This window comes from Phoenix dactylifera, chromosome 2 (assembly GCF_009389715.1).
Source record: "Phoenix dactylifera cultivar Barhee BC4 chromosome 2, palm_55x_up_171113_PBpolish2nd_filt_p, whole genome shotgun sequence".
NCBI classification, from domain to species: Eukaryota; Viridiplantae; Streptophyta; class Magnoliopsida; order Arecales; family Arecaceae; genus Phoenix; species Phoenix dactylifera.
The window spans coordinates 26,740,128-26,758,089 of record NC_052393.1 but is presented as its reverse complement, the minus strand read 5'-3'; the positions used below and the strand labels follow the sequence as shown (position 1 = coordinate 26,758,089).

Genomic DNA, 17,962 nt, shown 5'->3' with positions numbered 1-17,962 from the left:
CATCCGTTATAAGATTATAAAAGCTGTAAAAAGTATCCACTATGACGAGGGATTTGCTTTGGGGCACCAGGGACGTGCACACGAAAAGTTCTCGGGGTCAGTGGCATCTCGTTGTTTAACCAATGGTATGTCGTACTATACCGTACCACATAATACTGTTACGGATGGCGTACTGAAGATTGGTACCAGTACAAGGTCTGATATCGGTACGGTGAATCTTGGTTTAACCTAATCTGTAAGAATAATAATACAACATGCAACCAATTCCAATGAGTCAAGGCAATCACTTGCATGGCGAGGCAGCGAGAACTTTTGTGTGCACAAAATGGTCTCCATAGCATTAGTCTCGCAGCAACGTTCTTTGTCAGGATATACCGGCAAAAGTTAAATCGTACAATGTATGTGTTTTCTCTTTGTTTTTTGCTATAAAAAGGAAGGAATTCATTAGTCTCTGAAAATGGGAGAGAATTTAATGTAGATAGATGGAAAATTGGACTTAATGCCGTCCATGTATTAAGGTCGGCAACGTCTCTTGGCCACTTCACAGAAGGCAAGTCGGTTTCCTTTCAGCACCTACCAGGGAAAAGGTCATGAAATAGAGAATGGAGGAAACCTCCCAATCTCCACAGTAACAAAGAGAATCCGATCGGAAGAAAGTAGAAGAGGAGGAAGAAATAGAGATAGGGAAAGAGATATAGAGGAATTGCATGTTGCGTCCAAACCTAGGGAAGATGATGAAGGTCAGTTATTCGTTATTAATCCCTATGACTATTATTTTATTCTTTATTGACACATTGAATCTCTTGATCTCTCTATAGATATGTGCAATCTGCCTAACCAAATTTTTAACGCTATCATTTGCCTTTCCATCGGATAGGGTTAAGGGTTGGAAGCCGATAAATATCCAAACATATTCGAGATAAGGATTGTAGGCTCAAGACCGTTGGTAAGCAACATTTTTTATTTCTATGCGAGCCTGCAAATTTGTATATAGATACCCAAAATAGATGCAGCATTACCCATTTTTTTCGATGAAATATGTTTTTTTGTTGGAATTTTTTTCTAATAAACACTTATCCAGGTTTGATGTAAAATAAGAACCATATTACAATGCATGCAAGCTAGAGTTCCTTCTCAAACTAATAAACTCTTATATTTTAATCTCGAAACATAAAAGCAACTGCTCATCTTTTGCAATTTCTTATCTCGAGTACTATTTTTCATGACAAATGACCGAATTTCATTACGAATCATATTTAATCATGAAAAAAAGGCACTTAAATAATTCCTTTCAATAAGCATATCTTTTTTCGTTCTCTTCTTTAGAGAGAGAGAGAGAGAGAGAGAGAGAATTTAAGTAGAAAAAGAAGAGCTTTTATTTGTGCAATGAAAATGTTCCGATCCAATCCGTCTATTTGTGCAATGGAAATGCTTGGGGCGAATCTATCTCGAAGCACACATCCTCCACCGCTCAAGCTTTAGAAACTCTCTTTTTTTTCTTCGGCAGAAAATATAGAAAGTCGTTGTAACTTTCGAATGTAAGAGGTTTGAATAGATTAGTAACAATCTAAGTGCTAATCTTATTAGATTCCATATTGCCTATTAGAACTTGCCGAGATCCATATACCCAAGATTTCCGAATTCTCTATACTTGGGTTGTAGGAGATTTGTTGCGTAGTATCTTTATCATAATTTCTATATGATTGATTCTTTAAAACTATCTAGGAGGATTCGCTATTACCATTTTTATACTAGATTCATAGAAGCTGCTTTATCTATTTTGATGTGATAGAAATGTAACGTCTCATTCAAACAAGTAATGGAAGTTCAAGGGAGTGATGTGGCTCCTGTTATGCTCACAATAACAATTTTGATGCCATGTGGCAAGAGGAGAGCGATGTAACTCCCAAGATTTATAGTGAAATATGAGGATATTTTCTAGTACAAGGTGGTGGTGTTCGCATCTATCTATGTTAGATCTCGGGTTAAGATTCTCGTTGGTCCTTCCTCGAATTGGATTGTTGTACCAAGATACGTGGACAGTTAAGTGATCATAGTAGATCTCTTTGGCGATTTCAGAGGATCAGAAGTTTTGGAACTCATCCTTTTAACCTTGTCTTCAGAATATCTTACAAAACTAATATCATCGAGGCAATTGGATGAATGAATCTCCAAACCCAGTATAGACCAACTTTTAGTGCCATATCCAATATATTCTTTAGCCACATCGAATCTTGTTTTTTATATGTAATTTGAACTCTAGGATGCGGTTCCACCCCTGCTGCTCTTGTTATTTCTTTTGCTACTTTTGGAAAGAGTGTATCCTTCCTTTTCGTCTCTCTTTTTTTGAGAGCAAGAAATTTGCGACCTCCCCAACCCCACAACACCCATGTCTTCCTCTTATTATAATGGGAACTCTAATGGTGTCTTCTTCCATCATTCTTGTTCCATTGTTTCTATTTTTACCATTGTTTCCATTTTTCTAGACTCTACATGTCTACAATTTTATGATTCTTGTGCATACAAATGTAGGATTTTATTTACGCATAGGCATCCCGATGCAAAAAGCCTCTGCCACTACAAGGTCAAGAGAGGGTCAAATATAACAACCTTACCCTCATGTGGAGAGATTGTTTCGGTATTATGAACCCATGATGCTTAGGTCGAAAAATTGAGCAACCTTGTACTTGCACCAAGCCCCGCCCTCATGATTTGATTTATATATACTTTGTGAAAAATGATATTTCGATGCTACCAAGGCAGCACCATTATGATGCTACCTTTTTATATTGCATGCATCTTGAAATAAATTAGTTTCGATAGGTAAAATGTATCTCCTAAATTATAGACCGCCCTTTTTCAAATTTTTGAATAATATCCAGGATTTGAACCCGAGACCTTGTCTAAGGGCAAGGTCATGGAAGAGAGGTGCCAACTAACTAAGCCAACAATTATTGGCTATAAGTTGTTAATTTTTAGATTCCAAAGTTTCAATAAACAAATGTGAACTATTCAAGTCAATACATTTCTAGATGCTAATATTTGCAAAAGGGATAATAACATCCAACCATGCTACCTAGGTTGTTTAACGTAGGATAGCGAGATATTATTTGGATGTTAATTGTGATAAGAGTTGGTGAAGATACATCTCATTTGATTAAAAAGCCAATACAACAGCATAACGGGATCGATAGGATGAAGGAAGTAGAGTTATTGGATTACGGTTGAATTGAACAGAAAAGCATCCAAAATGTATATCTTATATTTAGTTTGCAAAGTGGATGGTTAAAGTGGGGACACTTGTAACAAACTTCTTACATCCTCAACGCAAAACATTCGTCTAACATAAAATGAAATAAAATTTAGGTGCCATCAAACATCGCTTTCATTTTTCTATTTTGTAAAATAGAAAAATAGAAACTCTGATATTTTAGTTTTATTTTTTAAAATATAAATATACTTTGTACAATCAATAATTTTTAAAAATATAAATATGATGAGATGGAGAAGATAATGGTAGTAACGATTAAGACATCTTTACATGCCTGTAATATTGATGGTGGAAGTAGTTACTGTATGGCACATATGGCAATGATGGAGATGTGGTAGAGACAATGATGATGGTGGTGGATGTGATGGTGGTGAAGAGATTGGGGGTGATTGTAGAGATGATGACTTTAATGGTTAATGCGTGGTCAAGGTAGTCAGGGTAGTCTTCATTTATTTCAAAAGCGAAGTGGGTGTAAGAGATAAATATAGTGACTAGAAGTGTCAATTCTAGAGTATATATGAATATATAATACCAGGATAACTAGCAATGACTCATACAGAGCAGGTTTACTTTTTTTAGTTGCAAATAGACTAATTTGGTGCGAATAGCATTTAGGCATGTTTGACACTTTTTTTTTCAAAATTCATTCTCAAATATCAAACTAATGAAAGTTTTTGTATAATGATAATTTTGACATTTGGTAATTCCATGTTGTCCAACTATTTTTTTTTATAGACAACTTTAGCCAATTTGGAAGATAGGGAATAGTTCTACAAGAATTTTTTTTTTTTTGGCTTATCTACTTCTTGTAGAAGCATTTGTCTAATGATATTACCAAATAATATTTTTTTTGGGAAGTACATTTTTCAATTTAAAAATTGGAAAGAAAAATCTCAAGCAACACCAAACAAGCCCTACTCTAAGCTCTTGACAAGTCTTGTCTGGTTACTAAACCAAGCCCTAAAAAATGCTCTTTAGTGTTGATCAAATTAGGCACATTGGGCTATCCAGCCCAGAGCTAGAGTTGACAATAACAAAGCCACTGAGAACTTTTTGCACCATGTGGCAGTGTACCCTGGTGTCTGATATATTTTGAATTGACAATATTTTCCTTCCCCTATATAGAATGCAATCCAATAGAGGCCAAATAAGATAGGAGAAGGTCAGAGTTTGTTTGCTTTCTTTTCTCCCTCCAGTTCTCATCTGAGGCAAGTCTGTACTCTCCCTGCTTTAATTTTTACTGCTCTTTAAAACTCTCCCCCTCTCTCTGCCCTAGTAGATTTGAAAACTTTGCTGCATGAGGTGGTTTCATGTCAATAATAAATAAAGGTGCCATATTTTAATCATGACGACCCTTTACCATCTTTACCAGTAAATTGTAAATCTAAGTATTCGTTTTTTAAAGATACAAGAAAAATATCCATTTTAACAGCAACTTAAGCAGGATCATTTTTGTTTCCCATTAAAAAGAACTTAAGAAAAAAATACATCTTATTTTAGAGAGGATGAAGATCCTTAGATCGAGAACCTTGGATCATTTCATTAGGGTGTTCATGTCATTTGCAATGGACAAAATGCTAATACTCCAAAAAAAATTTCCATGGATATGCCTTTTCCATTTTCATCTTCAGGCATTTTTACACCACAAATAAAGTGGAGAAATTAGGGTTTTCAGTTTGTCCATTTAGTTCTACAGAAATGTCTGGAAAACTGAAAATCCTGATAATTATGCACTCTCCAGATATTTTTTTTGGTTATGTGGATATAGCATTTTTTTTTTTTTAACTTTTGTATCGACTTGTCTACAATCAAACAAAAAGAAAAATCATATTTTTAACATATGCATTCCTTTTGACCAATGTATCTTGGAACAAGCAAAAACTAGCTGAGGAGCGTTTTTGCCTCAATTTTCCCCTTAGGAAGGTCATGAAGCTACAAGGTTTACCTCATCTTCTATTTTAGTTTTAGTTCAGGATACCCATGTCTAAAACCAGTTATCCTTACATCGCCATAATCCAAAAAAAGAACTTATACATACATACATACATACATATATCAACATAAATCAATGCAAAAGATATTTTGATGAACTTACAATAAGATAGTACATCTTGCTTTCACTGTGAAAATTGAACATTATGCTTAAAGAGATGTTACATAAACAAAACCATGTCAGATGACTGCAACCAATGGGTTGTAGTCTCCATCCCTGCAACTTAATCTAATATGACCATAAACCAATTAGGTCCCTTTAAGTTAGTATGCCAATTTTTGCTCGTAAAGCAACTGGACAGTTTACCAAATAAGACTGGTTTCAATTATCGAATTTTTTTTTTGCTTCACAATTCCAAAAATTGGTTAAGCAAAGATTCATTTTTTTAATTTAAACATCTTTTCCTCTTATGCTAGTTAACAAGCATGACATTTTTTTTTGTCTGCTGTTTGATGCTATAATCATTTAGGAAGACAGTATACTTGTTATTTAAAAGAAAATCGTAAGAAATGAACTAATAAAGGCTTGGAAAGAATGATAAACAACAGTTTGCAAAGCCAATCTATATAGATGGAATAAGATTTCCTGATTTACATGAGATTTCATTTTTCCACATTCTAACATATTACTGTATACTTTGATCAGTGATATTAGCTTGGTAAAGGAGCACACCGGCCTGAATGGTATGAGCTGTTAATTATATACAAAGTTTTATTAATCATTAGGGTTGTTTCTTTCTGATCAAATTCTAAGAGAAAGTTCATTATTCTACATTATAGCTTGAGTTTCTCTGCTAAAGTTTGATCATGAAAGCCCAACAAATGTGCAAGAAACCTCATTCAGAATTTTCAACAGGAATCAATATCTACACAACCAAAGAGATCCAGACCCAGGGCTTCTAGAGGAGGGGCAAGTGCTATAAGCAGGGCAGATGTTTCTAAAATAATTGACCAAGTAAGACATGCCTTGTTACTCTCTTTATATATGGTCAATGGATAAAATTCTCAGAATTCTAGCTCAATCAGTTCAAACTACAAACAACATTTTTCCTAAATTCCAATCCTGTTTCTTGGTTATTGAAGGTCAAGCACAAGATAGAATCAAGTTTAAAGTTCTATATGAGCGCAGAACAGATACTGCAGAGACTCGAGAGAGAAGGAATACCGCGCTGGCTTGCGCTTGAGGGTAGGGCTAACTCTATAAATGAAGCAAAATAAAGTCTTATTTGTTTAGCATATAGTTTATTTATGCGATGATCATCTATTTCTTTTAACTGAAAACCTTGTGTTTCTGGTGATCTAGCTCCAAGTCTGCCAAAAGAACATTCCTCCTGTTACTAGCTTTTTGATTCAATCCAGGCTCAGCTAGCATGAGCTCCATACACTACCCAATCCATCTCCCATAGCCAATTTAAAGGCAGTGGACAACATTCTGCTACATTTGCTTACCAAAATCCATGTCAAACCTCTTAGGGAGGTTTCTCCTCTTGGCTGTGTTACACTCTCTGAGATCCAAAATCCTGCTCTACGACCAACCATAGGATGCCATCTAAAATCCTGTCATTAGAAGATTCTACTATTATGTTATTCCCTAATGTCCCAAACAGACATTTAATTATTTGCCAAAGTTGAGCAGCCATAGCAGAACTGTTTGAGCAGCTTCACACTAGTCATGATGATATAAAAACGTTTGGCAAACATCAGGGCCAGAGAACAAACCTATCATCATCATTGTTTCAGTACATTGAATCCCACAGTCATTCACATGCCAAATGTGCATTTGCTCCTCTCATTTTTTTCCAATAAGAGTGGTTCTTAAAGGTCATCCTCAAGTATAAAACAGTAATTGAAACTGAACAGCTCTAGGGATACCTTAGCTGTTTGCACCGCTCCTGTAAATCCATCCCATTTGTTCATGCACACTGTCATACATGGGTCAATCAGGATATCTCTGGAGATAAAAGTTGATCTGGAAGAAATTTCTACATATTATAATAAAGTAATCCTCTGTTCATAAAGCAATACCCTGAGAAGCTCAATTTCTTTTCTTAAGAACTGACCAGTCAGGCGCACAACCCACAATTCTCTCATCAAAGATAGCTTCATGATCCTGATTGGCTTGACCCTTCCTTTGATTTTCCCTATTTTTTTCTTATTTTTTTGGGAGAAAGCAGAGGGATACCACCACACAGATTTGAATCTGGGGCATTTCCTTGCATCGAGAGGAAGCCAACAACCAGTTGAGCCAAGTCTGATGGGGGAATGGCTTGATCTGTCATAGCACAGGATGAATACTGGCTTTACCAGGGTTGCTAATGCTGTTCGCAAGAATCGATGGCAAAGGATTCATGAAGCCAACCTCAAAAGCAACTCAGTAAATTAACCTAGAACTGAGTTTCTCCTCAAAGGGCCATCTCAAGCACCCACATAATTTAATTGCTAGTGTCTTTTGTTCAGAATATGAATGAAAATATTTTGCTCTAATTTGTTCCATTCTTTTGGTTTTCTTCCCTACATTCAGTGTGGAAGGCGCTTAGGGAGCAAAATTGTGATTTTTTTGTCGCATATAGTGTAAGATTGAAGTTGATCGAACAGATCACCAAATTCAATGAGTTGCTTGAGCACCAACGAAAATTAATGATGGCAAATGCTTCACAGCCTTCATTTCCAGTTGCTCCAAATCATCATGCGATCCACCCTATGTCAGGCAAGTTTCCTCAGCTCTTCCATATTAGCTGGTGTTTTACCCGGCCTGTGAATTTAACAATCGATCTTGCAAGGTACTTTTCTTCCTCATAGACATCCCTTTATTCGAGGTGGCTTGATCTGCTCTTCAAATCAAATAAGAATATTTTTGGGAAGCAAAAAATAATGTTTTGGGCTGATTGGTTGACTCTTTTGCTGTTACAAATCATATCATAAAGTTTCAAGAACAAGGATAAAATATTTTGATTATTTCACCAGTGCAACATTTTTTTGGTGCATGAAACTCATGAAAGAAGTCTTTAAGAAATCACTGATACATGACTATTTTGTTTCTTCATCTATCACTTACTAACATAATTATTTCTACTGCAGATATGTTTCAGAATGCAGCTAATCATTTTGGCATGGGGTTTCCTCTCCCACAGAACAACTCAATGCCTATAGCTGGGCAGCCTTATTTGGATCCAATTGGAAGTGGATTATCTAGTAGCCATCATGGAGTTTATGGAATCCCAGCAATGAACAATGCTTACCTCAATGCAACGAATTACATGAATGGGTAAGAAAATTCTGTCAAAAATCCTATTCTAGGCATTGTCTCCCGAACAGAAGTTCTAAATTTCATGTAAGATATGTTTAAGCAATAACTTTACCATACAAATTATAGACCATGAAATAAGTTCAAAAAACAATTTGGAAAATAAAGCATCAAACATTTCATTTGATATCCATCATGATAAGGAATCTAACTAAATATGAAAACAGATTTGAGGTAACTATTCTACCTATTAGCAGGGATTGTCTGGTTTAAATGTTTTGGTAGAGTAACTATCTCTAAGCCTTACCCTATCGGCTAGTTTGGTTACATACTTATGGGGTAACTACTCTACCTATTAGCAGGGATTGCCTGGTTCAAATGTTTTGGTAGAGTAACTATCTCTGAACCTTACCAATATTACCTGTTAGTTTTGTTAAATACATTACCCCATGATTCAAAAGCACAACCTAAGTAAATGGCAGAAATAATGTTGCATTATTAAGATTCCTGCAGAAACTGTAATAGTATAATCTGCTTATTTTTTTAATCTCTCTTTGAAACAGTTACACCCCTAGTTCATGACATAATCACATCCATCAATCACCATACACTGTAACACACTACTCTTCCAAGCTAGCCTTACCAGATCCCTGTAGACCATTAAATTCATGAGCCTTGCAACAAAAGCGCCCCCCCCCCCCCCCCCTCCTCTCCTCTCCTTTAGGGGAAGTCTTTGATTAAACTGAAATTTGACTTCTTGAACCATGGAAAGAACTTATAGACAATTAAAGCAGATTAGATGCAATGAAGCAAACTTGGATATTTATGCCACCTTCACTTCAGGTAAATAATTCTACAAGTTGTTTCTATTATATGAAGCAAGAACACATGCTTTTAAGGATGTTAATGACTACAGCCGGTTCACATACTTATACAACTTCATAAATTTTGTTAGAAGATATACATAGTATTCATAAATTGTGGATAGTCTATTCCTGAGAAAGCTAAAAATCTCCTTTATTCTATTTTTGGCATAACAGCGCCACTCAGGCAGCCATTTTAGATATGGCCCCAAGCCCTGTACCTGTTCCCAATATAACCATGGGTCCTGTTCCAACGGCATCTACTTGGAGCTTTCCTGCAAATCCATCTGGCATGCCAAGCATCCACACATCAAGTAACCAAGCAGCCATGTATAACCAAGCAGCCATGTATAATCAAGCATATGCTACTGACTTGCAACCAAGAACAGAGGGTGGGCCTGAGAATCCTATGGTGACCAGCATGTCATTTGGCGAGCTCCCCGGAAATTTAAGCATTACAGATCTGCAAGGCCTCATTGATGATCAGAATTTCTATCTCTGAGTAAGGGGCATATTACTGTATACTGGGCAAACTATAGTTTGACCCTTCAAATCCCAAATAAGATACTTTGTTTCTGTAAGTTCCCAAAATATTTCAGCTTGGAAGAACCGATGGCTAGATCAACAATATCGTATCATAACTTAAAATTTCCTAGTCCCAAATGCCCTTAGATATTTAAGTAATCTTTGTTTACCGAATAAAAAAGAAACCATATATTTATGAGGTTTCTTTTACTTGTGGTAAACTATTTTTCTCCAAATAAGTTAGTGTTAAGATTTTAAGGCATTTTATTCACCATAAGAATATTTCTAACTCCAAAGCCAACAAAATGGATCTCTTTCTTATTTATGATATCTCGACTCCATGAAATTGGATCCGATATTCTTGGGTTGTTTATTTTTGAGAGTCGTAGTTAGAACAAGATTTCACATTGGTTTCATTTGAGATATGAAGTCATAATTAAGTTCTACAAAAATTTCTGAATAAGATATAAACAGAAGGCTTAATTTGAATATGATGTTCTAAATTCATCTTTAAAAGGAATAGACTGAAAATTACTATATATTTACAATATCAAGCAAAAAGACAAATAAGGGAATCCTTTCCTTAGGAGGCTGAGGATTCAAATTTTACCCTGTAGAGAGATGTTAAAATTAGGAATATGTGCCCCAATGTAACCATAAGAATTAAGGATGATCTGCCAAGAAAACAGAAAATAACATATTCAGAAGAAATACTCAACAATATGTCAACCTTATATTGCAGATCTAGCTCAGAGGGGTAAAGATTTTGGAGTTATTCAAAGAAGCAATTTATGGTTAACTAGGAAAAGATTGGATTGACCTTTCATATAAAGCAACTTCATTTATTGGATGACTGGAAGCAGTTTCTTGCATAAAGAATCATTATGCATCTCTTGGATGGTGAAGGAAATCATGCATTATATATTCATAAATGTTCAATTTTAAATAATGAGTTAGCGTATTATCAAAATTCAGGCATTAGGAGAGACAAAAGTTCAAGCCTTAATACAATCTCTTAGAAGTGTTGTTTAGAGATAAATTGACTAAATTCATATGATGGCAAGATAAAAATACCTCAGTCCAACTTGGACAATATAGCCTAATGAATGCCTGCATACAAAAGGCTGTCACATGCTCTCTGGTATTATCGAGCACAAGTTTCAAATGAGACATCTATATCTACAAATACATAATAGTAATGATGGTTACAGATATGTTTACAACTGACAAGAAATATATAAATCCACCATTTTGCTCCTCAATTCAGTCTTGAAAGTAACAGTACCTTGTAATAAGTCTGGTTTCTTACAATGCATACTGATGGAAGCAGCAGTGCAATACCTTAGCCTTCATAACAGTGGAAGTAATGATTTAAAAAAGCCATCTGCTTGAAAGATATGTAGAGCAGATTGTAATTAAGTCCCTTATCAAATGTTTGATTGCCTATGAAAGTGTTCTCCAAAACTGAAAGTTCGTCAAAATTGCAGCCTTCTCCCTTCTTTCTAAAACAGCTGTTAACTTTTTCAACTCAGACATGCTACCATCCAGACTAAAAACTGGATCGACTTACTTCAACTACCTCAGTGTGCTTTTTTTGCTGGTTCTCCTAAGTGATAAATTCAATAGATTTTTTTTTCCTTCTTTTCCTTTAAGTATCTTCTCCATGATCAACCATCTAAGGTCCTTGAAAAGTTTAACTTGAGGTCAGCTGATGCAGAATATTACTAATTCACAACAGGTTTAGCAGTCACAGAATGCAATATATTTTCACCCAGGATTTTTAATATTTTTTTGTCTTTGAAGCTGCAAGCATATAATACTTATAGGAAAGCAAACTTGTAAGAGATGGTATGCTGTTTATAACTTTGTGGGTCACCTAAATATCAATGAACACAACAATTTCACTGAATTGTTTCATCGTCCAGGGTGAAGCATGACTGATGCCCTAATTTTGCAAATATAAAATTTGATATCCAGTTGCATTATGTTGGCTTATATATCACCTAGCAGTTGGTCTAAACATAGCATCATAAGGATACAATTACTGCAGTGTAATAAAGGGGATGATTTAAAAAAGATGTACACACTTCTTGCCCAAACATGTGATTTCTGTTGCGAGAATAGGTAGGAACTGCACCTGGATTTCAGCATTAGCAGTCTCTCGGTGCTCTTTTGATGCGTAGTGTCTTAGTTGTCTATTTTCCCCATTTTGAGAGTATCAGCAGACCAACAACCATGAGGCAGGTTGCAGCTACAATGCCCACCACAAGGGAAAAGGCATAGATTTGACTCGGAAAATTAAAGTACTTCTGTATCCTCTTTAATCCTTTATCAATGACTGGTGCCAATGCAGCTGCCCCAGCAACTCGAAATGGTCTTGTAACATTGTTTCCAGTCCACATTATGATCACTATCTATTAAATTGTACAAACTATCAAAAGAGTCAATAACCCAAAACAAGTATTGTAGAGGTAATAACCATCTTTTAGTAGCCAAACTGAAGGACAGTTGAAACCAAAGTAAGCATTTATATCATACAATAGTGTCCAACAGATTAGGGATTGAGACTTCACTTCGAATGGGTGCATGTGGATCAGACAGACTAAGACAGAGAACTATGTTCTTGATGTATGAACTTCCATGCTGTTGCTTGGCGATGATTTAGTTGTTTATTGGGGTGGTCCTTCTTTATTCTTTAGGTGCCTGGTCTCTCTCAGCTTGCAGATTTAAACTGCACAATCCGAGCTTATACTGCAGGCTGTTTTTTGTTTCTTAATAGAAACAAAGTGGATTTTCACCTTTCCTTTTAAAATAAAGGGAAAAAAAGGAAGAAAAGGGTAATGATTGCTCTGAAGCCGGATTAAGATCTTCATGCTCATTGACTGGTTTTGCTTAATGAGAGATCAGGGAGTGTTTTACAGATTCTTTGCTAATAGTTATACTATGCTCCATGAAACAAAAAAGATCAAATATTTTGCATAAGAAAACAGGTTCTTGTCACAATTTGGTGAATGTTATGCTGAAAATTGTTTTGCTAGTATTCACAACAAAGGAAAAGGGATTTCTCGTTGATTTCCCACATCTGAATCTTGTCAATGCAGAATCAATGATCTTGAAGGCCAAACCCTCTTATATCTCATCTGCTTTGTAATACATCAAGTACATAACCTCCTTTTTTTTGTGAAAGTGACTAAATCACCTTAAATCATGATGGGAATGTCAATATAATTTGAGCTGTGATATCATGCCAACTTCTTGTGCTTATTCATTGAATCAAATCCATCCAGGAGGGAAGGTAACCAGATTTTCTTGACATTTAGCAACCTTGAATTGATTCAACAAAGTTGACTATATCCCCACATTGAAATTTATCTCTTTATGGGACATATAAGTTTGTAAAGTCTTATAAATGCCTTCCATAGAAAAAAGCGTTTATAAATGCCTTCAACGGTGGAAAATTTTGTGAATTTGGAGAAGGCATCACTTGTTTTATCTCTAGATGGGCCGTACAAGTTTGTAAGGTCTTATAAATGAATCTAATAGCCGAAAATTTTGGGAATTTGCTGAAGACATCAGTTATAATTTTGGACATCACGCCTCTCTACAATCCATTGCATACAAATGTGGTTGGATTCAAATCAGATGAAGTTGTATATTAGACGTAATTTAGTAAATTAAATAAGATTATATAGGATAGCTAATCATGAATAAGCAAGATATGACAAAATAAATCTTACAAGATCTGGAAATATTAAATAATTTTGGAGTACCAAACAGTTGGATATGGGAAATACAACATCAACTAGAAAATGTATTTACATTTAGAAAATGATAACATTATATTGGACCTGCTAAGACAATAGCAGCATACAAGATATTTATGTTATTGCATTGGTGAAAATAAAACTTGCATTCCTCACTATAAGTCATACGTTTACTCTGTTATATAACCTGAAATGCACTGCCTTTATACCATACTTCTTGTCTGTCTGCCCCATAAATGGTTATATACGAACAAAGCTCTCACTTAGTATTCAGTATGCCTCCAACCACATACAAACTCCTCGCTTTTAACACTAAAAATAGAATTTTAAATAAGGACTTTCTTTAAGCATAAAGCCTTCTAAATAAAAATTAGAAAATGAAAGAACACCATATTTTCAACTTGTATTCACATACAATTTCACTCCCATCAAATTATATATAAAGTTTAACATTCAAATCAGATTTCTCACTAAAACTTTGATACATATTGGAGTGTAGGTAAATTTTACATGTTTTAGTGTTTAAAGGTAATAAATAGTCGAGGTCCATATGCATGTATTGGAAAGATCGTGCTTAAAAGAAGTCATATATATGAACAAAAGAAACAAGGTTGTCAAACCTGGCAGGCAAAATTTCTTGCACAAATATTTATGCAAAGGACTAGCTTGAAAACAACAAGATTCTTATAAAGACAAGAAACTTTAGAGAAGAAATAAGACACATGGAAAAAAGCAAGGCCTGCATGTTAATGGACTTAAGCAACAAAGCACAAGTACTAAAATAATATAAAATTTATACTTTAAATGTTCTTAAAGTGGCTATGAAGCTTTAAAAGTATAGAATTCCACTAGAAAAGTGGAAAGTTTTAGTGAACTTATTTTCTAAAGTAGCATTTCAAGAAAGAACTTGATTATAAGATTTGTGCTGCATAGATGAACAGTGTTCATAATTAGCCTTTCATAAGTGCTAATGGATCGAGCACTTCAGCTAATGCATATGAAAGGTCCCTAAAAAAGTTTTATGAAAATAATGTTACAAACTAAATGGTTGCCAAGGACATAATAGATGCCCTTGATGTTGCTATAAAATGAAAGATGAATGAGGAAAAAAAAGTGGCTAGCAAGAATAGTAGTAAATAGAGAGAGGACAAAACCTATCGATTGAGGCAGGCCCTAAGGTGCTGTTTTCAGAGAAAGATTCCCCACCCCACCCCGGTGCTGTTTTCAGAGAAAGATTCCCCACCCCCCCCCCCCCCCCCAACCCACCCCACCCCAATAACCACCAAAAAAATAAAAAGAGTACAATTTGCTTGACGTCTTTCTCTCATGCTACATTGATCCTTCCATAAATTGTGGATGCAATAGGTGGAACTCAAACCCGAACAATACTGCAATAGTCACCCAGAATTCAGCTTGAAGAGATTATTAGTGAGTTTTAGAGAAAAGAAGGCTAAGATCTTTAATTGAAAATTCCAAAGAGATAAGCATATTTATAGAGCAAAGCTCCTACAAGCATTCACTCATTTAGGTCATTAAGAAATAACTAGCCTTTAATGGAATAAACTAGTAGATTAAGCCAATCAGGTCATCATGCAAATATGGTAATCTCACAGGAGCAAAATAGGTAAAAACCATGTGATAAAACCAGGTCAAATATCATTAAATAGATGTGCTTAAAATTATAAAAGATGCTCCCATGTGGTGGCACCTCAAAAATCAAAATTTCTAAGACATCTATAGAAATCTTAAAATATATCAAAGTCAAGAAGGGTTTCTAATGAGTGCGGTTGCTAAATTGAAAGTTGATAACTATGACAGAAGGAAGTGACTTCTGCATACTTATAAAATGGCAATTATGAAAATCATATTGCATGATTAACGTTAATATTACGAGGAGACATCTCAAAAGTTATACAGCTGCCTCAGCATCGAAACACATGAAAAACAACACCCAAGCTAAATATGGAAGACAGGTTGAGGACTCCAATCAATAATGCATCCATATTTCTTGACCATAAATTATCAAAATTATCGATGTCGTAACATATGATGTAAGTTTGCAACACATCTATTTAGTCTACATCCGTGAATTAACAACCAATGCAAGTTATAGAACAATTCAAAATAAAAAACGAGTATGAGTAATAAATTAGCCTACCCCTAAGAGGGCCTGGAGATTGGCTGCTGGGTTCTTCCCAGTACTTTTCTCATAACCAAGAAAGGCAAGAATAAAGAAGGTCGTGTAGGTCACTCCATCAAAGAGACCATAAGCTAGAACAGCTGCGAGCCCCAGCTTCGCCACTCTTGATCTCATTTCTCCTGTATACATCTGATCATATGCATAAAATAGTAAATCCAAAATACTACAAACATCTTTATAAGTACAAAATTAAAGACTATGGATGGTAAATAGCTATTCAAAAAAATCAAAATTGACGGGTTATTCTTACAGAAGAAAAAAAGAAGTCCATCTTTTTATCCACTGTTATAAGAAAGCATTGCTTTCCTTTTCATATGCATGAACTACTAAATCTAAAAAAAATCGAATAATCCTTATAAATACATATCAAAGTACATGGCAAGAAAATCACGACCTAAAACAATAGGAAGAGCATTCAATATCCATCTTCAAAATTATATTTTTTAATCTGAACTTTGGAAAATGAGAAGAAAAAAAAAAAGAACTTTACATAAAAGCTTACCATCCACTTCGTCCAAAAGTTATTGCTCGAGTTCGATTTATCCTAGATTTGGACAGAAAGAACCAAAACTTAGACACTAAACTAAGCGCCCAAATCTTTCAAAATCGTTACTTAAATAGCAAGAAGAAAATTATAAAGAAGAATGAAGAACCTGGGCGTTTTGATTCTCGGTGCCAAACTGTTCCCCCGCGGCTTGGTCGGAGGAGCACCGAAGGGTGATCCAACGGTGTCGGATGGAAGGGAGTAGCCGATGAAAGGTGGAAATTCTCCCGGGAGCATGGGTTCTCGGCCTCGGGGAAGCGAAAGATGGGAGCCTTTGGTTAGTAGAGGCTAGGGTTTTGGCGCAAGGGTAGAGAAGAGTGGCGACGTTCGACATCTCGGAGAGGGAAGAGGGGCGGTGGCTTCATCCACGTCGCTTTAGAAGAGAGAAGGTTAAAAACAAGGTTTTTTTTTTTGTGAACTTTTTACCTCTCTCCAGCTATCATCTCCAAATTTTATAGGCTCTGAATGGCGTGTTCAAAACCTTGTTTATCATCCAAAACTTAGTTATGGTAAGTTTTTATGTTGATTTTATTCCAATATCAGCTTCATTTGGGATTTGGATTAAGTTATGGTAGCAATCATAATCCAGGATTTTTCTCCTAATCAAGCCTTTAATCCTAATCTTTACATATCAATGTAATAGCTATGAAGATGATTTTTGATTTTCTAATGAAGGAGGAAAATTTAAAAGTTTTATCTTTTCTTTTGGGCAACTGAAAACTTATAAATCGACTAACTAAAAAAGAAGCAAATATTAAGAATCTATTTCGATATTTCTACAAAAATATCCTGCAGGAATCAAGTCCATTGGCCTGCCCAGCCGCATCTTCTAAGAGTCGTCTAAGTCCTAGCCTAAATTCCAATCTATGAGCCTAAAGAATTGCAACAGAAAAAGAAAAAAAAAAAAGACTGATGAAGGTCTTTTTCTTCTTTTTATAAAATTTAGGTTGAGAGGTGTTGAGTTGATATGAGTCATGCTTAAATAGCTAGCCCAATCTATGAATCCAGTAGAAAATTCAGTCCAATCCTGTTGAATTACCAAAATAAGTTTTCAAACTTTCTCCAATTTCATAAGGTAATAGCTTCAAATCTAAGTAGTGACATCCCTCCTGTACAACTACAAGAGAAAATATAATGCTACAAAATGAAGAAAATAAATAAAATAATAATGTTATATACTAGAATATCAAAGAGCTATCCTGTTTGATCATTTCAATAATTTTGGACCTTAGTAATCATCTCCATTTGATTAATGTTTTGAATGTCAAAAAAATGGAAAGGTGTCAATCTGTGTAGATTCTATTGTCTAAATGTCAAATACATCATCTCCTAATATAAATTTTTAATTAGATTTTTTTTATCTCTCATTATATTCCTATTTATAAATTAAAATTGATAAAATTATGATGAAAACTTGAACAAATGGTAGGACCGGAAAATCAGCGAACCAGCCCCTGCAATCCATAACCTCTTGTTTGCTTTAATGTATCTTGACCACCAAGACAACATTACATGTTTATCTCTTGATCAACTGAAACTAATTTTTTTAAAAAGTACCA

At 35.0% G+C, this 17,962-nt stretch overlaps 1 protein-coding gene and 1 long non-coding RNA gene across 19 annotated transcripts; one reads left to right on the top strand and one right to left on the bottom strand.

Annotated features, from left to right (window-relative positions):
* Positions 1-3,111: 3,111 nt before the first annotated feature.
* On the top strand, positions 3,112-8,116 carry LOC120109949. The gene is made up of 2 exons (XR_005510770.1): positions 3,112-6,218; positions 6,347-8,116. It is a non-coding gene; the product is annotated as an uncharacterized LOC120109949 (long non-coding RNA).
* A 1,191-nt stretch (positions 8,117-9,307) lies between these two features.
* LOC103714518 lies at positions 9,308-16,835 on the bottom strand. 18 transcript variants are annotated; one of them, XR_605231.4, is made up of 7 exons: positions 16,513-16,835; positions 16,362-16,403; positions 15,818-15,988; positions 12,033-12,309; positions 10,506-10,569; positions 9,744-9,833; positions 9,308-9,657 (listed from the first exon to the last, which is right to left on the bottom strand). XR_605231.4 is itself a non-coding variant. In XM_008801790.4 (5 exons), the coding sequence occupies exons 1-5, from the start codon at positions 16,735-16,737 to the stop codon at positions 9,826-9,828; spliced, it is 510 nt and encodes a 169-aa protein (XP_008800012.1). In that variant the 5' UTR covers positions 16,738-16,835; the 3' UTR covers positions 9,308-9,825. The 18 variants fall into 18 exon arrangements, 5 of the variants coding, with proteins under 5 accessions (XP_008800012.1, XP_026663244.1, XP_026663245.1 ...); XR_605230.4 differs by having other exon boundaries at positions 9,308-9,833; XR_605232.4 differs by lacking the exon at positions 10,506-10,569.
* Between the last annotated feature and the right edge of the window lie 1,127 nt (positions 16,836-17,962).

What these genes read in the sequence shown, in the direction of transcription:
- LOC103714518 (XM_008801788.3), bottom strand. Translation starts at nt 16,737, where the DNA reads ATGTCGAACGTCGCCACTCTTCTCTACCCTTGCGCCAAAACCCTAGCC. An exon ending in CCGAGAATCAAAACGCCCAG is followed by an intron (nt 16,404 to 16,512) that starts GTTCTTCATTCT and finishes GTCCAAATCTAG; the next exon opens with GATAAATCGAACTCGAGCAA. An exon ending in ACTTTTGGACGAAGTGGATG is followed by an intron (nt 15,989 to 16,361) that starts GTAAGCTTTTAT and finishes GCATATGATCAG; the next exon opens with ATGTATACAGGAGAAATGAG.